The following is a 21,146-nucleotide window of genomic DNA, read 5'->3' on the forward strand; positions in this document are numbered from 1 at the left end:
CCTCGCGTTAGGTTGAGGCCGCCCCGCTCCACCGAGCGGCCGCCATTGTTATCGCGGCATTCTTCCTCGGCGTGGGAGGCCCGGCCAGCTCTGCTCTTTGTCTCTGGAGGAGACCGCAGCGCAAGAGGAAAGACTGTGGAGGAACAGCTAAGAAAGGGCTGAGGAACGGAGTGTTTTAAGGGGGCTGCGACAACGCGGCAGCCTCAACCCCCGAGCGGCGCGCACTGCCGCCTCGGTAGCTGTCATGGCCGCCCTGACCACGTGATCGGCTCCCGCAGGCCTGGTTTCCGTCGCTCTAGTTCGGTAATCCGGGCTTTGCGACTCCCTCCCTTTCTCGTTTGCGGACTCGGACACTGCCTTTCTTCCCTCTGGAGGGGTGCTGTACAGACATCGAGAAATCCGGTAAGTATGTCATGAGGATGGGCGTTCCCCAGTACTATCCTTACTCCTGTCGTCTCCCCGGAGTCCCAAGCAATAGGGTCAAGGTTTTTACACAGGTTCCATAGACTCCCGGATAGTGGTCCCCAGAAGTCTCCAAGTGTTTCAAGGCACTAGAAGGAAAATTTGGGGGACCACTATCCGGGAGTCTATGGAACCTGTGTAAAAAGTGCCTTGAAACAAACGAGAGAAAGAAATTCACATTAGCCCCACGAATTAATGGTGTTAACAGCTAGATTCACCGAATCGCCTTGCCCGCGTCTCCACTAGCAGTTGGGGGGCGGGGGGGGAGGGTCTTATAGCTACATAGGGGTTTGTTTAGGCACCTTCTGCCCGCCTCTCCCGGGTAGATAGTATCGGCTTTCCACGAAAATGCCTGTTCAGGAGGGGCACGCTAAGGTGTGCGCCTGCGCAAGGTCTTAACGGTGTTAAACCGGACGGGGCCCGGGAGGAAGAGGCTGGGTGGTAAACAGGAAGTGGACGTTGGGAGCTCCGGGGCGGTAGGTTTGCTGCGGGACCTAGGGTCTCCGGCGTGGGGAACCCTTGTCGGTAATCGGACTCTTCCTGTGGCAGCGGGTTAGGTGACAGCCTCTATCCGACTGTTGTGCTGGTGGCTTCAAAGGCACCCTTCCTTGCACCTGCAGGTGGGTGTGTCGTCCTTCTACCCCGCCCTTCGAATTCTTGAAAACTGGAGTGCGGGTCTCTGACCGGACAGATTGGGCAGGGGTAGAGAACACGGTACTTACCCTCTTCGTTCCTGAGGTAAAGATATACAGAACTTAAGACATTTTCATCCAGGACGTGGGAGGCCGCCTTAAAAGAGTATTTGTGGAAAATTTGTTGACACAGTCAAGTGTATCGTGTGCCGTTATCTCTGGGAGGCTTGGTTTATATGCACAGAGATGCAGTATTAGTTTACTTAGGTTATAAAGGAGATTTACGTGGACGATGTTTAGAAGGTTATATATATTTGAAGGACTTGTTAAATGTTTTGAGTTATTCAAATGAACTTGCTCAATTTTTCATTGAATACACAGTGCGTTTCCTCATCCTTAAATAGCTGGTGCTCTCCAAAGCCGGTTTTGCCATGAATAAATATGGTAAGGGAGGTGCATAAAGTAGATATTTTTTACACTGTGCAGCCCACGTTTTTTTCCCGATAAGAAAAATCCATGGACAACATTGTATATAATGCTTTCAAACTAATTAAATCTTACCGATTTTGTTTCCCACTTCCCGAAATCTAATTGCCATATTTAAGTCTTCAACTACATCTCCTGTATTATCTTCACTATCTTCCCAAGGACTCTTAAGCAGGTGACACACTCCTTTTTTTTTTCTTTTTTAACCTGAAAGGTGGGAAACTTAATTTTTTTAAGTTGGCATTTCACTTAGGTAGTTTTTTAAATGTTTTGGTTTTTAAGGATAGATTTTTTTTTTTAATTTATTGAAGTATAGTTGATTTACAAGGTGTTACTTTCTCCTGTACAACAAAGTGACTCAGTTATGCATATATACATTCTTTTTCATATTCTTTTTCATTATGGTTTGTCCCAGGATATTGAATATAGTTCCCTGTGTTATACAGTAGGATCCTGTTGTTTATCCATCCTGTATATACTAGTTTGCATCTGCTAATCCCAAACTCCCGGTCCTTCCCTCCCCTACCTGCCCTCCCCCTTGTCAACCACAAGTATGTTCTAAGGATAGATATTTTTATTATCATTTTTTTTTACCAACAAAACTGAGTTTATTAAGGACTAGCAGAGAAATCACAATCAGCGATATGCAAAGATGGGTGACCATAAGCAAATACAGAGAACAAGCAAGGGGAACATGCTTCTATAGGGAAAAGAGGAGAGTTGGGCGGGGCTGTAATAACCAAAGAGTCCATTGGAGGAACCTGGGAGTCCAGACTGTGGAAGCTTCTCATTGGTTGGTCTGCTACAGTCTGACTGGCTGAGCTGCCATGGATGGAGAGAAGTTTTCTTCTTCCTTCTGATAGTAACCTAGAGGTACCTTCCTGTCAGAGATGTAGGTTTACTTATCTCCTGTTAACTGAGGTCTCCTAGGGGGACCTGAGAGCTCCCCCTACAGGCCTGTGCCAACTCCAACTCTACCTGAGGTTTCTTCAGTTACACATACTAAAATATGTTTATAATTCAGCCATTTTTTACCATTTTAATGATAGATATTATTGATCAAGTATCATGTGGGGTTTTTTATCATGAAAATTTTGATTCTTATTAGCTATTCTGGGGAAAGTATATTTATTATAGAACATATGCTACAGCCAATCAGTTGGCATCAGCAATATCATGTGGGAGATACAGTTAATTTAAAACCTATTTGTGGGCTTCCCTGGTGGCGCAGTGGTTGAGAATCTGCCTGCCAATGCAGGGGACACGGGTTCGAGCCCTTGTCTGGGAAGATCCCACATGCTGCAGAGGAGCTAGGCCCGTGAGCCACAATTACTGAGCCTGCGCGTCTGGAGCCTGTGCTCCGCAACAGGAGAGGCCGCGATAGTGAGAGGCCCGCGCACCGCGATGAAGAGTGGCCCCCGCTTGCCGCAACTAGAGAAAGCCCTCGCACAGAATAAATAAATAAATAAATAAAAATTAAAAAAAAAAAAAAAACCTATTTCTATCAAGTAATCTTAGCAGTCTAAATACGGGTCACCATTTGAACCTCTTTCGGAATCACGTTCCTCTGGTCCTGTGCCCTTCTCATTTGCAGCTGTCCAACCGAAGTCTAGTACTCCGCTCCTCAGAAGTGTAGTTTGGGGACCAGCAGCCTCAGCATCTCAGGTCCTACCCCAGACTGTTGAATTAGAACCTGCATTTTAACAAGAGCCCCCCACCTCCTGCCCCGACGTGATTTTTATACACATTAAAGTTTAAACATTACTGCTCCAGTATATTCAACGTTGCAGTTACTGTGAGCACATTTACAAATGCTGTTTTTTTATAGGCCTGATCTAAACATAGGCTGCTATATAAACAGACAGTTAAAACAAGATTGATGTATGGCAGTGAAGCATTTTATTTATGTATATGTCTGTTTTATATATGTTTTATATTAAAATGTATATATCCTGTAGTAATTTTCAACTTTTACTTTAAAAAATATTTTAATATGGTTTACATTGCTTATTAAATGTTTTATCTTTAATTTTTATACGTTTGTTTTTTGTCAATAGGAAACACCTGGAGAGAATGACACATTGGTTTCATAGGAACCCATTAAAAGCCACAGCTCCTGTCCCTTTTAACTATTATGGCCTAGTCACTGGCCCTGCTGCTTCAAAAATTTGCAGGTAAGTTTGTCAGTCTCCACAAGTATTGATTGAGCCACCCATGGATACAAGGTACTTTTTTAGGGTCATGCACAATGCAGAAGTATGTAACACACTGTCCCTAACCTTAGGCTCCTTATAAACTTATAAATGACATGTGAAAAGTTAAATCATAGATTATTTAAACTGGGTCCTCAAGTTTAGGTCAGTGAGTGAGTCCCAGAGAGGCTAAACAGTCACAATTAAAGAGTTAAGCTATATGTTACAACAGTACAAGAGACTCCACAAAGTCATATATGGATATTGTTCATTGGCCAGATAGTAAATTAATTGAGTTCTGAGCAGGGAGAGGTCCCTATGACCTGAAATAGCCTTCAGAGTGTTCAGTAGAAGAGAGGACTTGAGCTGGGGTTTAAATGCATTGTATGGCTTAGATCAGGGGTTGCCAGACTGTGTCCTGCAGATTGGCCCAATGATTGTTTTCATAAATAAGTTTTTATTAGAACATAGCCTCCCCCTCCCCGACTTATTTACAAATTGTCTATGGCTGCCTTTCCTCTATACAGTAAGATTGAGTATTCCCAGGGGAGACTTTATGCCCCACTAGGCCTAGAATATTTATCTTCAGGCCCTTTGCTGATCCCTGACTTAGATAGTAAGAAGGGAGAGGAGAAAGTCATTTCTGTTAGGTAAACCTTTGTTCTAGGGAGTATGAGTAGAGCAGTTTAACTGGAACAAAAGAGATAGACGCAAGAGATATTTCGACGGAGGCATCAACTGGCCAGATGTCTGATTTGCTCTGTAAAGTTGAAAAGGATTCATTTAGTCTATGAGATACAGAACCTAGATGATCAAGACATTGGTGGTACCAGTAAAGGAAAATCAAGAGAATTGCTACTTTTTGTGAAAAGAAGTAATTGGAGCAAAAGGTTGATCTAGACCAGGGGTCAGCAAACTTTTTCTGTAAAGGACTAAATAGTAAATATTTTAGGCTTTGTGGGCTACACAGTCACTATTGGATATTCTTCTTTGTTCATTTTTGCAAAATTAAGCTGTGGGCCGTATAAAAACAAGTTACAGGTGGTAGTTTGCCAACCTCTAATCCTAGACATTGGCCCCAGCTTAACTGTTTTATCTGTAGCATTGGGCAAGTCTCTTAACTCCTTTGGGTCTAATTACTCATCTGTAAAATTAATAACCTAAATTAGATACTTCTAAGGTACACTTTTCTCGAATTCTGTCATTTTAATACGAATATAATTTTGCACAAGTTGGTTTGCAGGTGATGATTGAATGCCTACTTGGAAATAGCTAGCAAAGTATTCGAGTCTAGAATAGGCCTTAAGGATTCAAATTCTGGGGACTTCCCTGGCGGTCCAGTGGTTAAGACTCTGCGCTTCCAATGCAGGGGGCGCAGGTTCGATCCCTGGTTGGGGAACTAAGATCCCACATGTTGCGTGGCATGGCCAAAAGGAAAGAAAAAAAAGAATTCAAATTTTTTTCCAGGAATTACTCCCTCCCAGCTTTTAATTAAATAACAATGACAGATTCATAAGGTAGCCCATCCCATTTTTGGTCAGCTGTATATAATTGTTGCTATATACTTTCTTGGAATCAGCCTCCTTAGAGCTGGTACCAATGAATAAACATTCCATCTAGACCATTCAGGTTTAAGTTTGTGCTCCTTTCTAAACATCACTGCTACTTACACTCCTTCTAAATCTTAAAATATTTGAAATGTTAGTATTACCTCACTCGACAAAGAAATTTGAGTATATGCTTTATCCCAGACACTAAGTTCTGGGTATACAGTCCCTACTGTCTTGGTGCTTACAATTTAAATTTAGTCTTAGTCATTTACACCCAGCTGTCTTCAGTCATGGTCCATGTAATATGATTTCTGGATCCCTCGCTAAGCAAGTTGCCTTCTGAAGGAAGACGTGTAACTGGAACAGGACCAAGTTAGAGCTGATAATGTAGATCTAGGATTAGATGTAAAGTTATACTCATAGATGAGACCTCAGAAGAGAGAAGAGCAGAAAGCCAAAGACTGAACATTGCTGGAGGTGGGAATATGAAGGGGACATGGAAGAAAATAGAGAAGGAACTTTTAGAGATAAGAGGAGAATCTGGAAAATTTGGTGTTATTGGAATCAAGGGAGAAAAGAATTTCGAGAAAGAAACAATAAATGTCTGCAACATTTATTGCTGCAGAGAAGCAAAGGAGAATGGAGACAAGGGAGCAGTTTTAAAATGACTGGTGGCCACGTGTTTTTGCATGTTTGTGTGTGTGTTGTATTATAGAATGCAATTTTAAAATATGGTTTTGTACTTAAGTACATTTTGACATGTCAAATTTTGAAATTTTAAGGGGATACTAAAATTATGTACAAATGTTAAATTTCCATTTTTCAAAAAACTTCTATTGTGAACTGGTCAGATTAATTTACTCATTCTTAATTCTTTCCTCCCTTCTTAAAAGCTTGTGTTAGTTTGATTTTTTAAAATTAAAACTTGCTGTGTATTTTTATTATATAATTGTATTCATGATTTGCTCCTTTCGTTGGACTGGGTTTATTTTAGTACAACTTGTAAAACAATTGTTACTAGAAATTTCACTTACCTCCAGTGTTAGTCCTAATTAAATTCATTCCTGTATACTTAGTAATATCTTAGAGGAGGGTGTGTGTGTGTGTGTGTGTGTGTGTGTGTGTGTGTGTTTAAGCTTTTACAGTTGAAACTTTTAAGCCACTTTTACATAGATTCATTGTAATACAGCTTACTTAACATTACTATTTCTTTCTGTCTCATTTAAGTGACTTGAGATCATCTAGAGCACGACTGCTTGAATTGTTCACCGATTTGAACTGTAATCCACAAATGATGAAGAATGCAGCGGATTCATATTTTTCACTTTTACAAGGTTAGTTATTTAAATAAATTTAAGTTTTTAAAAGTCAACTATGTAGAAGTTCACATTTGATTCTTAGACTTTCCAAATTTGAATAGTTTAGTCTTCTAGGTTATATTCTTCGGTATGCTTGAGTGTCAGAAATGTGAGAATGTAAAGGTGGTATGTGGTCTTTCTAACATTTTGAAAATTAAATGTGTGCATATTTCATCTTATGTTACCTTAGGAGAAGGGGATAGAGGGGCTGGGAGTTTCATTCGGGTATCTGAAAAAGTCATTATCTGAAAAATGTTCTAAACAGACACATGATATTTCCTGTAAAACTGAAAATGTTTTCTACCTTTTTGTAGGTTTCATTAACTCATTGGATGAATCTACCCAAGAAAGCAAGTTACGATATATTCAAAATTTCAAGTGGACTGATACATTACAGGGACAGGTTCCAAGGTAAGCAGCACCAACAGTACTAAATTCAGGCCATTTTTGTAACTGTTTAGCTAGTGATTAACTCATAGCCTCTGTGTGGAAGAAGTAAAATGTCAGTCTGATCAGCATTCTGCCTTATCAGGAAATTAATGTAAAACTTTTGACCTAAACTCCTAATGCAGTCTATTAAGTACAAACAGAATTTGTTTCTCCTGGACCAAATCATTTTTGAGATAATCAGTATAAATGTTAACTAGATTGAGCAGCCTTGACTTTTAATAACACACAAAGAATAGTTTGAGAATTTGAAAACCAAACCTAGATTTTGGTCTTTGCCTCCGTCCAAGCAGAGCAGAATTTTGCTTTCTCCGCTACTTTCCTTTTCTGATGGATAGTTCAGATGTCTCTGGTCAATCTCCTTCTTTCTCTCTTTCTCCCCAGTTCCACCCCAGCTCCATACTCTTTTGACTGACAGTACTGTATTTGTTTTCTTCCTAATTTTACTGTTTCTGCTCTTTTTAAAAACTTCCCCTCCGAACTTTCTCATCGTTCACCTGAAACTAGTTAGATCTAATTACAACAGGAAACCGATCATAATGGTGCTAAATTTTTAACTACTTTTTTTTTTTAAACACCATTGGGTTGTTTAAATAGTCATATATCTTTATCTCAATTTGCTTTAGAATTAACCATTTTATAAAATCAGAAGGGAAGGAAATGGGGATTGCCAAACAACCAGGGCAGACATTACAGTGGAGGGAGTGTGGACTTTGGATTCATACACACGTAGATCAGCCTCAGAGCTTCTCCTGTGTGAACATCTGCTTCCTCAACTGTATGCTGGGGTTACAGGTATAGGGCTTTTGTGAGGAACAAAATAGGAAATTTTGTATTAAGGGGCTGATATAATGCCAGGCATTAATAGACATTCAATAAATGTTAGTTTCCTTCCTTCCTTCCTTGGGAATATTGTATGTAATAGAATTCATAAATTGGGTAGGAAGTTGCGGACTGTGGGTCCTTTCCAAATTTTAATATTCTGGGATACCAAGGTTTTCCAAGTAAGTCCTCATTTTCTGTTTTTCTTTATGTACCCCTTTGTACTTCATCTAAAATTAAGGAATATTTTCCTTAAAAACTTTTTTTAAAGAATCAAACCTCTACCATTGTTACATTACAACACTTTGGCAGATCCTAAAGTGTTTTGTATTACATAAATTTGGCACTTTTCCCCACCATGCTAAATTTTCATTCCTTGTGACAGCATTTCTCAGCATAGTTTTATGAGACAGTGAAGAATTATGTGATAAAAGCCTTGTTATAGTGTTGAGTATTCAGTACATCTGAGATTTTTAAGTTATTTAATCCTTGATTGCCACTTACTCAATGAAAAGTGTGCTGTGAGTATATCTGTTCTGAAAAATGTTTTTTCAACTGTGTACGCTCTTAACTACTACCTAGATGTGGTACAATAGAAATGGAGTGTTTGGGAGCAAGGCAGATTGAAATAAACGAAGGGTAAACAGGAGAGAGCTATTCATGAGACTCCATAAAAATTAGCAAAACTCTCTTATTATTTAAAGGTAAAGTTATAAATTAGATATGCCTCTTAGATCACCATTACTAGAATTACTAGATGTAATTAGTAGATGTAACTCATTGGAAAGTTCCCAGTGCTGAAAAGAATAAGCCGTTAAACTATACATTAAATTTTTTTGGCATGGTAAACTGTTTTAAGAAGTTTGTTCATAACTGTCATATTTTTGTATGTTATAATGTATATTAAACAGGATAGTTTATAAGGTATTTTTGAATTACATGTTTTGTAACAAATCTTTTTTTTTTAATCTAAAAAGTTTCCATGTCTCTATTCCTTCTAAGATGGAGGCAGCAATTAAATAAAAAATACAAAGCAGAATCATGATTCTAGTTTCTTCCCTTTGGGTAATTTTTCTGTATCTTTATTAGTATTATATGTGTAATAAGGGTATTACTTCAGGTTTTTTACTTCATTGTTTGAGATAAGTGAGATGATGTGTATAAAGAATTTTCAGGGTCTCATCAGAACAGCAGTGAATAAAAATATTATCTTATTTGCTTTGTGAGCTTTTTGCCATCTTTGTGTCATGTTTAGTTATAGAATCTGAAGGAGACAAATAAGATATAAAATACACTTATTTTTGAGACCTTTTTCTTTGTACTATACTAATTGGCTTGGCATTCAGAATCTTCTACAGTTTTCACATCAGCTTGGCTTTTTGCTCTCCTGCTCCTCGATTTCTCTTTATGAACTGGCAACTTCAATCAAGCTAGTTGGGTTACTGCCACCAGAAAAATCTTTATCATTTCTTGTGCGTTAATAGCATCATTCCCTCATCTGGGATGTCCTTCTGCTTCCCTTCTAGCCATCTTTCAAGGCACAATTCAAACTCTCTTTATACCATTAAGCCTTCTTTAACCATTCTAGCCTGAAATGATCTCCTCTGAAGTCCATTTTCTTAAAATGTGGTGTAAAAATCACCTGCTCCAGAATCAACTGGATACTTGTTAAAAATGCAGATTCTGGGCACTTCCCAGACTTTCTTTGTAGGATAAGTTCCAATAATCTGTATTTTTAAAACTATTCAATGTACAGTAACCTTTGGGAACTACTATTCTCATGTTTACTATTATGAAGTACATCGTGGACCATTATGTTTAGTCATTCAGTGTTAATTGTGTGTGTGTGTGTGTGTGCTTGTGTCTTATCTCCCAACCTATATTAAACACAAGGACTCTTCATTTTTTCAGTTAGCATTTAGCTCTTTATGATTTTGTGTAAGATGTATAGCAGGCTTCATATACAGATGTCTCAGTCATTGACAGTACTTAATGATCATGTTTATAATTCTAGTGCCCAGCAGGATGCTGTTTTTGAATTAATTTCCATGGGATTTAATGTAGCTTTATGGTATACCAAATATGCTTCAAGACTGGCTGGAAAAGAAAAGTAAGTTAAAAGGGGTGGGTTATGTGCATATGTATTAGTTTTCAAACATATGGAGCTTCATTATTAAAAAGTCTAGGCTACTGATAAAAAGTATCACTTCTAATAAATGTAAGGTTGCCTCATAATGTTAATATTTTAAGTATCAGAATTATGGAGCGCACTGTTAAAAGGGAAAAAATTTTTAATAATCTTGTCATGGGGGTGGTCTTTCTGAATAAAACCCCAAACCAAGAAAAGGGTTGACTGTTTGACCACATAAAGTACCATAAACAAAGTTAGAAAACAAATGACAGATTGGTCAAAAAAATTGCAGTGCAGATGACAAATTGTTTTTATAATGCTTTTACAAATCAACAGGGAAAAGATCAACAAATCAATCGAAAATAAAGGACATAAACAGGCAATTCACAGAAAAATACAAAGCCTTATAAGTATGTGAAAGATGTTTTGAAGGATTAAGGAACTGTGAAATAAAATGAGATACAGTTTTTATAATAGTACAACTGGATATTAGCAATATGAAACTGGCAACTACCAACTGTGATGCACCTGAACATGGGAATAATATGCAGCCATTTAAGAATGGAGTTGAATTGTATGTGCTGATGTAAAATTGTCTCTGAAGTAATTTAGGTGATTAAAACAAGAGCAGAGTGGTGAATATTGTGTATGTATGTGTTTTTTAAGTATGTGCATGCATTAAATGTATATTGATTTTTATGCTTGTTTATGCACAGAAGATTATCTGGAAGGAAAAACAAGAAGCCTTTGTCCAGACCCCTAAACAGGAGCTCTCTTTTTCACTTGTAGTATCTTCTCTTTGGATATTTTTCATGTGCATTTGTTAGTTTTTTAAGTGTCAAAAGGAAGAAAACGTAGTGAAAAACACAAATGACTAGCTTCTGTGGTTTTATGAGAATGTATTAGTTGTTGGTTTTAATACCAGAAACGGGATTCATCCTGTAACTAATGTAACCACTATCTTGCAGCATAACAGAGGATGAAGCAAAAGAAGTCCATCGAAGCTTAAAAATTGCAGCTGGGATTTTTAAACATTTAAAGGTAAAATAATACTAGTAAAATATATTCTTAATGCTTTAATTCTTGAATAATTTTTATTTCATTCTTTGTGGGTGGGGTGAAGGAATTATTTCATCATGTAGAAAGAACTAGTATGTGTTCTGTTTTCCTTATGTTAAGTACTTTGTTGATGAGTGCAGCCAATTACAGAATATTAAGTGTTTCCACTTCAGAAAATCATCAGTGAATTTTACAGTTAGACGATGCAAGTGGTACTTCACTGCTTATTTTTCAGTCTCTTCTGAAAAGATGAGAGAAAACAAAGCCCAAAAATTGATAGTTCTGAGCATTTCTCTTTGCTGTCTGCAGCAGTTGCCAGGAGCAATCATGATTCTGCAAAACCAAATTTTCTGAGTATATTCTCTGTATTTCAATGAAAATGCCAGCGGGGCAATCGGTACACACTAATTATATTAAATTGCCTGGAGATGTGATGGGAATTAGGGGAAAGACTAACGTATTTTCCAACCAGAATTACCCACACCCCATTCTAATTAAACTGCTATTTACTGAAGGCTACTGGAGGCCAGTGTTGCATTTTCTCATGGTAAGGTAGTTTTACAGTGATGAAAAAGCTGTGATCCTGAGTGAGCTACAGAACTGTAGTCTTCTTTATATTTACTATTATTAATGTGAATGAACAGTTCCGGCTGTCATGCAAAAGGGAAATTTGGTTTCCGTTTCAGTTAAACATTTTCTAAGTTGAGACTATGATTTGCATATCTAAGCAATTTATTATGACGCAAATTTTGCTCTTGAATTTCTTATTTTACAAAAATTTATAAAATGCTTTAAAAGTTTTAGTGTACAGGAAATTTTATTCTCTGTAAGCTTAACATTGCTCCATTTTACACAATCTTTGTTTGTACCCTAAATTTCTGATAAATCCCCAAATTGAATATCTCACAACTGCAGTTTTCTTTCTAACAGCTGAGTTAAAATAAAACTTGGCTTGTTTGTTTTTTTGTTTGTTTTTCTTTCTCTCTCAGGAAAGTCATATCCCAAAATTAATTACACCTGCAGAAAAGGGGAGGGATTTAGAGGCACGACTCGTAGAAGCTTACATTATCCAATGTCAAGCTGAAGCTCAAGAAGGTATCTTAAATATTGTAAGATTTTTTTTAAGAAAGTTTATATTGGCATTTAGTTCTTCTTTAAAAAATCAGAATTAGCTGGAATTGAGTTTCAGGATTTGAGAAATTTATAGTGAGGAATTTTAAAAATTGATTTTTACCTTTAGCATTTGCCTTCATTTTTCATTAGCTGGAAAAGGCCTTACAGGTTAATAATTCTTTTTAAGAGGATTTTGATTTCATGCCATTTCTGGCAGCATAGAATTAAGTCTATAACTCATCTTCCCCCCACTCTACCTTGCTCACTTCTTTTCTGCTTCCACTGTTTGGCTTACCTTGAAATCTTTCCCTTTCAGTGGCAGGAAATAAATGAAGACTTATGTGAAAACAATAAAGAAACTTTGTTGGCTTTTGTTTTTCTTTATTTCAGACTCCAGTGCCCTGAAAGTATTTGTTTCCTCTTACATCATGCGATTTTGTAGTAGGGGTTTTCTGTGATTAGTAATTGGCTAGTGATTTATTTAAGGAGGTGGTATCAGAACAACAAGCTCAGTGTTTTCTGCTTGTTTATGTTTGCACTTTCTGTAGCTTTTCACGTTAAAATTTTAACAAACTGTATTAAAATCCCAAATAGATATCAGACTGTCTTTTGCTATTATAATTGAACTTAAGGTAAATGCAAGTGAGCTTAATCATACATTCACTTCATTGTGTTTTGGTTATAGTAACAATTGCTCGAGCAATTGAACTGAAACATGCTCCTGGACTAATTGCTGCCCTGGCATATGAAACAGCCAATTTCTATCAAAAAGCTGGTAAGTTCTATTTTTAGTCTTTAGATTTTCACATTAAGCTCTTGGCTTAGTAGGAAACAAGCAAAGCAAAAGGACTCTCAGATTGTTTCATCTTTTGCAAAGCTGTAGTAATAGCTGCATTATTTTATTAATCTTGTTTAAAAGAAAATAAAAGAATTAGAGCTGTTCACGGTTAATATGCTCCATAACTTCTAGTGAAAAGGACGATGCTATCCTTTTTAACCAGTTACATCTAATAATTAAACAGCTGTTTTTCTTTTGAAATGTTTTTGGTCTTTATAACAACCTTGTAGTTACTATCCTTATTTAGACAAGAAACTGAAATCCAGAGAATTAACATAACTAATCTGTAGTTTAACTGCTAGCAGGTGGGAGGCTGGGACTGGCACTCAGGGCTTCTCCTTAACGTATTATTCTTGTCAGTCACTTACTTAGGAAGCACACATGTGTTTCTGTTTATGAGATGGTTACTCTTCTAGTTGCTGGGTATACGGATTCGCAGTCTAGGGAAGGAGACAAACATGTAACCACATTATTATAGCACGAAATAAGGTGTGGTTACAGGGGTGAAATAAAAACCTAAAGGATCTGGGCATGCTAGAGAAGGCTTTCTAGAGGAAGGTGGTGGTTTAGCCTTATTTTGAAATAGAAATAGAAATTCTAGGTTTGCTGGGATGCTTTAGCGTATGGGAAGAGTAGAACATTCTGTAGTATGTACAGAGATTAGAAAGAACTTAGCACATTCTGGAACTGTGAGACATGTTTTAGCTGAAACAGGATGAGAGGTAGGAGCAAAGGTTACGAAAGTATGCACATGTGAGGCTACAAATTGGTCTGTAAGCCTATCTAAGAAGTTTGGCCTTCATTCGGTAGGTATTTGGGACCCCTTAAAAGGTATAATAAAGTCAATCTGACTTGACTGGACTTGAATTTAAGAAAGGTCCCTATCATTGCAAGATGAGAAATGGGCTTACTAGTGAAGGAGTAGTAGGCTGACTCTACTTAGACTATAATCATTTCTTCCTAAGTACTATGGAAGAAATGATGAAGGTTTTGAGAAAGATAGCAGAGTAGGAAATGGAGAGGAAGAAATACATTCGAAAGGTGTTTGGCAGGATATATGAGCATGTGTGTTTTATACAAGATGCAGGGATGGGGTGGTGAATGAGGGTTAGGAGAGTATCCTTGCTTCTGACTTGGGTGACTAGACTACTCTTGGCATTGCTGTATTATGAAAAAAGGTTGGAAAGAGATACTATAATAGTATTCATATTTAATTTGAAGTTCTTAGTTGTTTCTATTTTTATCATTATCTCAAACTTAAATTGCATTAACCATCAAATCAAAATAAATAAATGAATAAATAAATAAAATCACTTTAAATAAAGCAAGGTTTTTCAAGTGTAAATGCTTGAGTTTTAGACTTGAATGGCATGCTGCTTTTAGCATCTGAATACATAAGCTATAAGTCTCCTAGTGAATCAGGGTGAAATTATATTTTGCTTTTTAAAATGTAACTTTAGATCATGCTTTATCCAGTTTGGAGCCTGCATACTCTGCTAAATGGAGAAAATATCTTCACTTGAAAATGTGTTTCTACACAGCTTATGTAAGTATTTTTTAGCCCAGAAACAATGTAACTTACTGTCTCTCCAGCCCCTTGAGCACCAGTTCTGTCATCTCGCCTGACTCTTCGTTAGCATTTTACAGATAATGGACAGCTCTCAATAAATGTTCCCTGATGGTCAGTGCAGCCATTGTGGAGTAAAGCGAGTGGAAGGAGATGATGCAGAGCTGGGTTATAGCAATGGAATTACTATTCGATTCAAACCCACTTTTAAGCTGGAACCTTCTGCAAACTTCATGAGAATTCTCTCGTTTCATCCTGTTCACTGAGAAAGATATTTACTAATGCTAATCTTAAGACTTACCCATACAGTGTATCACCTGGGTTGGTGAAGAATCATAAATAAGATTTCTTATACCTTATAATCTGCTTTCAGACACACTGCATAAGACCATGTGCAATCCCTGCATTGATGGTAGACATTTAAAGAATAAGCATGTTCTACTCCAGCCTGGTAACATTTTTCTTAAGACCTGTGTAGTCCTTGACCTCAAATCCTCCCTCCTTCTCCCTCTGCATTAGCACCCTAATTTCCCTCCTTTATCCCCTCTGCCCTAATTTTAAAAGCAGGTTTCAGCAAATAGTTTTTGCTCTCAGTCCATGGTTAGAAGGCTAGTTTGGCTCAAGGCTTGACATAATTCCACTTTATATACCAACAGAGATGGGGGGAAGCTTATTCAAGTAAAGAGATGTAAGGGACTGCATTGATACTTCAAACAATGGACAAAGGCATTTCTTTGTCTGATGCATATAGAAAACGACGATAGTGGAAAGCATCATTTGAGGAGAGAATGAATAAAAATTTGTTTCTTTTATCAGGCTTATTGTTATCATGGTCAGACTTTGTTGGCTAGTGATAAATGTGGTGAAGCAATCAGGTCTCTTCAAGAGGCAGAAAAATGTAAGTATTCCTGCCAGAATATTAACTCCTCTTTTAAAAACTAATGTTTAATCATAAAGGGAATGGGCAGTTAAAAGAGATTTTGGCAGAGTTCATGAAAGGGAATGAGAATCAGTGAAGTAATTGGAGAAAAGAAAAAAGTGCTTCGAAAACCTAGAACTTGTGGAAAATACCTGCCTACCCCTTATACTGTTGTTGGTAGTGCTTTTACACTAGTTAAAGAGCATCTCTGATTAATAGCCTTTTTAGTATAAATAATCAATAATTAATTATAATCAAATGACTGTATATCCCTTTCACATGCAGTTTATGCAAAGGCAGAAGCATTATGCAAAGAATATGGAGAAACCAAAGGCGCTGGACCAACAGTCAAACCTTCAGGACACTTGTTCTTTAGGAAACTTGGAAATCTTGTGAAGAACACCCTTGAAAAATGTCAGAGAGAAAATGGATTTATGTGAGTACAGCTCAGTATGATTTTAGTAATATTAATAACGGTATAGTATATGCAGTTGGCCCCTTGTATTCTGTGGGTTCCACATCCGCGATTCAACCAACCGCAGATGGAAAGTATATGGGGGGGCAGGGAGGGGGGATTCTAGAAAGTCCTTAAAAGCAAAACTTCAATTTGCTGCAGGCCAGCAACTATTTACATAGCATTTACATTCTGTTAGGTATTATAAGTAACCTAGAGATTATTAAAGTTTACGGGAGGGTGTGCGTAGGTTATGTGCAAGTACTACTTCATTTTATGTAAGGGACTTAAGCATCTGTGGATTTTGGTATCTTCCGGGGTCCCAGAACCAATCCCCCAAAGATACGGGGGGACGAACGTATTTATAATGTTTGAATAATAATATTGTTTTAATAATATCACAGTTTGTTAGTCTCTATTCCCATACATTTTATATCAAGTTGCATTGAAGTTGAGCGTTAATTTTCTATTTAAATTGGTGATAGGATTCACTTGTATTAGACCTAACTTTTATTCTGCTTCTGATGATAACACATAAAAGCAGATTTTAAAATTCAAACATGAATTATTAACATATAGCCCACGTCTACTGTCCTAACTTTCTCTTACCTTTGTTTCCCTGCCATTCCTTCTCTGTGTGTTATATATACATATCTTCTCTTGGCATACTCATCTCATTCTGTTTTCAGCCACATATAAAGCAGATAAATTAATTTTCTGTCAGTTCTGTCTAGGCCTGTCAAGCAGGTTTCCATTATTAAACCAGTGTTGTTCAAACTGTAGATCAGTACCTATGGAGGTTGTAAAATTAATTTTGTCCCTGCTTTTTGTCTCTTGCATTCTTCCCTTTATATTCTGCATCTGGTCATGCTGCACTCTTTCACATCCTTGAACGTGCCCAGTTTAACTTTTACCACTTCCTTTGGAAAGCATCCCTGACCCCCCAAATCTGCCCCTCTTTTAATTGCCCCACTTTTGTGTTCTCACGGCACTCTACATCCCTCATAGCTTCAGCTACATTGCACAGTTGTTGACAGGGTTTCTTGACTTTGTCACCTACTCATCTGTAAACTACGTGAGACAGGAAATTCTTCTCTATGTAATTCATCATTAAGTTGTCATTTCCTTGCACAGGGTCTTGGACATAAATAGACACTCAAATAGTTAACAAATAACTGAATGAATTGCTGTTTCCATTGCTTTTTGCAGTTACTTTCAAAAAGTTCCAACAGAAGCCCCACAACTGGAACTCAAAGCAAATTATGGTCTCGTAGAACCTGTACCTTTCGAATTTCCTCCTACAAGCGTGCACTGGACACCAGAAACGTTGGCTGCTTTTGATCTCACCCAAAGACCCAAGGATGACAGTGTATGAGATTGGGTTTTTTCCATTCATTCACAAAAATTTAAAAAGAGAATTCAGACTTCACAGTTTGATATTGTCCTCTATTTAAATAGATGCATATATTTGTCTACATGTTAAATTAGCTAATTACAGTGCTTGGTGTAAAATCTGAACTCTTTCAGAGGTAAACCTCTAGGCCCTAATTGTCTTCTGATTTTTTACATAGTTGACTGATGTTGTTTCCAACACATTACCTTGCCTTTTTACAATTCGTCAGAGCCTCCTTTAAGAAGAGTGTGGGAGGACAGGTCTAAAAAGGATGGCTCATCCATGTTTATATTGCTATAGCAATGCTGTTTTTGATTTAGCATAGTGCATGGTATTTGAAGATTTGACCTAATTTCAACATTCTGTGACATCATCCAGGGGTAAAATTAGACTGCTTTTATTCATTTATATCTAAGTACATCTTAGTGTACTAAACCAAATGGTAGATTAAGTGGAAATTTTGAGGTTTGGCTACCAAAAGAGAAGGGGTCTGTGAAAAAAGGGATGGGAATTATTTTGTAACCATAGCTGCTTCCTTGAAATTTTTTTTTTTTTAATATAATTTCCTACCCATAGTGAAACCATTATTCCTTAAAATAACAGTTTTTGCATCCTGTTCAGCCTCTTAAATAATGTCCTAAGAGGTAGCCTGTTACTGTCGCAAGTAATCTTCAAACTTAAGGGTTCCACGTGCACAGGTTGCTGGCTTAGTTTCTCCCCCCTCAGAAGCAGTAAGAGTACCATTAGCTTGATTTTTGCCTGCCCGTCCAGGTTTTCACCTTCACTGAAATGTTGCTTTCCTGTTACGTCTTTAATTGAATTGGTTTGTATGTAGCTTCTGGCACAGCTTGGTTAGTCTCCGTGCTGTGTATTTTAGTATATCATCTTTATATTAGTCTGAGGTGGAATAGATCTAGTGTTTGTTTTCCAGATCTTAGTTTATGTACTTACACTGTATTTTTCTTTCTCCATAGGCTAAACCCAAACCAGAAGAAGTGGTGAAACCTGTGAAAGAACCAGATATCAAACCTCAAAAGGACACTGGGTGCTACATCTCCTAAAATACATTGATACAGTGTGCACTTTGAATTTTCTTCCAGATAAGATAAACCATGGAACTTCATCTTTCTTGAAATGATTTCTCTGAAGCCTACAGATTCATTTAGTACATTCAGAGGGAATCTGCCTTCGGTTTATTTGTTCTTGATTTTTAACACAGTGAAAGTGTTTCATGCTTTGTTTCCAAACTCCTTTTTAATCAGGACAACCTGTGAAAAATTTTTATTGTGCTTCTAAAGGGCATATTTGGGGGTTGGGTTTTTCTTCCTGAACTCTGGGTAGTAGTAAGTTTCAGGTTAATATACTATAGCCCAGAATCATGTGGTTTCAGGTGTGTTTTTCTATCTTCACAAAAAAAAGTTTATTTTCCTTCCTCTTATTTGATACCAGAAGAATGACAGGAGTCAGTTTTTAACAGACAACGTTTTTTACCCCTCTCCATTATGTCAGTTGTAGCACAGACTTGTTATCTTCTGTGTCAGTTACCTTTTCTGGTTGGGGGGAAAAAAAATCACTTTTAGTTAAAGATCAAAAAATCTTCATACCAAATCCTTTATATATGTTAGAATCTATAATTTACTCACAAATCAGTGTTTATAGGTATGTTGAGACCATTTAAGAGCTTACTCTTATGCTGATAGCCCTGTACTTCGTTTCAGTCTCAGTAAGCAAACCTACAATATTTTTTAAAGTACTTTTTTCTAATGGATTTTTTACTTAGGGGGCAGAACTTGGTAACAGCTCTTAGTGTTTGTGTGAGAAGACAGAGTGAAAATGTTTTTGCAGAAGTCAAATAGTGCATGATGAAAAGAAAGAACTTTTAAGCCTAAACAAGATCGGTTGTCCTGAATTACACTGGTAAATCTCTACTACTTTGTTACAGAAGTTAGAGTAAAATGCCTTTGTTACCTGATTTCAGTGTACATGGTTTTTATATAGTTTTCTAATACACTTATCCTGTCAGAATTGTATTGCTTTAGGCCAAAGGCCATAGCAGAAACTTAGCAAACAGGTACAGTATATCTTAAAAATACCTTGTAATATTTGAAATAGTTTAGTATATACACAAACCTGGGAAATAGTGGATACATAACACTTTAAAAAAAATCACACATGTAGGTTTATCTTCTTTTGATTATTCTCCTGGGGCATCACCTAATTTTTCTCTTATAAATGACAGATTGGTTCAAATAATAGAAGTAGTAATAGTAGGGTATGTTGAGAGCTTACTCTGTGCCAGGCGCTGTGCTGAGCACTTACATAGATAAACCTTTGAATCCACACAGCAATTCTGTGAGAAATAAGTAAAATCTGCTTCAAGTATTGAGATAGGAATAAACATTTCATTATGAAAAATAGATTATACCTATCTGAATATTGTGTTCAAATAAATGATTACTTAAATCATAGTTTATACTCATGGGAAAAAAAGCTACATAGAATCAGTGAGGTTTTTTTTTTTAATATATGGAAATGCTAATTACTCCTTGCTATATAACATTTAATATTTGAAGCTGCAGTTTTCAGAATAAGTGGAGTAATAACTGAACATTTATTTTGTTGTTTATAGAAAAAACACTTTAATTTCCCTGTATTTTTGTGCTCTATGCCATTTACTGACAAAACTTTAAACCGTACTTGATGTAAGCTTATTACTCTTGGCCTGTAAGATCTATTTATTTTAGAAACTAGTGCTTATTAGTTACTAAATTTTCACTTTTGAAAATTTAGTAACTAGGCTAAATTTATTGACACAATATATGTCAATTTCACATATTGACATTTTTATGGGTCATACTTCCATATATGGAATGAAAACATGTAATATGCTCAGTGCTTCTGTAAAGTACAGTAAATACTGGTATTACATTTAATCAGTAATTGGCAACTTTAAGCTAAGCAGATAGTAAATATTCTGTTGACTCAGCAAAGGTGACACTTTGTGACTAAAATATCCCATTATATATAATATTCTTTGAAATCGTGTTCGAAATTTGGGGACGTTAATAAATGTAAAGAAGTTGCGTGAATGTCATAGATGTAACTATTTGTGTTAACTATTGCATACTTAGTTTAAACCAGATAACGACCGCTTACATATCCTGCTAAAAGTGTTGTTAGTATACTGAATTATCTTTTTATTTATGAAAATAAAAGTGATTTTACTTCCAATTTCATTGGAATTTTTGTTTTTCAATAAATATTTTTATGTTTATTAAGCCAGTAACAAGGTTAATACAATGTAAAATCATAATTCTTCACAGTTGTATTTTAAAATGACAGATGCATTTGCATCAGTTGTTTTATGCTACATGAATTCATTAAATACTCAACGCTCCTTGACCTATTTGGTTTCTACTTATGCTTATTGGTACTTAACCACTTTTTAATCTTGAAGTAGGGTTTCAGTCAGCCTGCATATATTTTTATTCACAGTATTATCCAGCATGCTGCAGTCTTGTATACGGTGGTGAGCTAAGCTAGAGACCTTATCATTATTGCTGTACAGTACTCTGCAGAAAACTTTGTACTTTGGAAACTTTGAGGTGGCATTTTCAGTACTATATAAATGTACTCAAATAAAATCATATTCAGAAATATTTCCTTATCTTCTAGAGTAATCATGCTTTCGAAAATGAGGCATTTTTTATCTCGATATGTGCG

General features: G+C 36.7%; 1 protein-coding gene across 3 annotated transcripts; it reads left to right on the forward strand.

Annotated features, from left to right (window-relative positions):
- Positions 1 to 32: 32 nt before the first annotated feature.
- Positions 33 to 20,654, forward strand: BROX (BRO1 domain and CAAX motif containing). 3 transcript variants are annotated; one of them, XM_061187316.1, is made up of 14 exons: positions 33 to 402; positions 1,083 to 1,200; positions 3,638 to 3,754; positions 6,550 to 6,656; positions 6,995 to 7,091; positions 9,964 to 10,059; positions 11,049 to 11,121; positions 12,129 to 12,234; positions 12,938 to 13,027; positions 14,551 to 14,636; positions 15,474 to 15,555; positions 15,862 to 16,012; positions 17,240 to 17,399; positions 18,398 to 20,654. In XM_061187316.1, the coding sequence occupies exons 3-14, from the start codon at positions 3,654 to 3,656 to the stop codon at positions 18,482 to 18,484; spliced, it is 1,236 nt and encodes a 411-aa protein (XP_061043299.1). In that variant the 5' UTR covers positions 33 to 402; positions 1,083 to 1,200; positions 3,638 to 3,653; the 3' UTR covers positions 18,485 to 20,654. The 3 variants fall into 3 exon arrangements, with proteins under 3 accessions (XP_061043299.1, XP_061043298.1, XP_061043300.1); XM_061187315.1 differs by lacking the exon at positions 1,083 to 1,200; XM_061187317.1 differs by lacking the exons at positions 33 to 402; positions 1,083 to 1,200 and adding an exon at positions 923 to 1,082.
- The last annotated feature ends 492 nt before the right edge of the window (positions 20,655 to 21,146 follow it).

Source organism: Eubalaena glacialis, chromosome 3 (genome assembly GCF_028564815.1).
Source record: "Eubalaena glacialis isolate mEubGla1 chromosome 3, mEubGla1.1.hap2.+ XY, whole genome shotgun sequence".
In the NCBI taxonomy this organism is placed as follows: Eukaryota; Metazoa; Chordata; class Mammalia; order Artiodactyla; family Balaenidae; genus Eubalaena; species Eubalaena glacialis.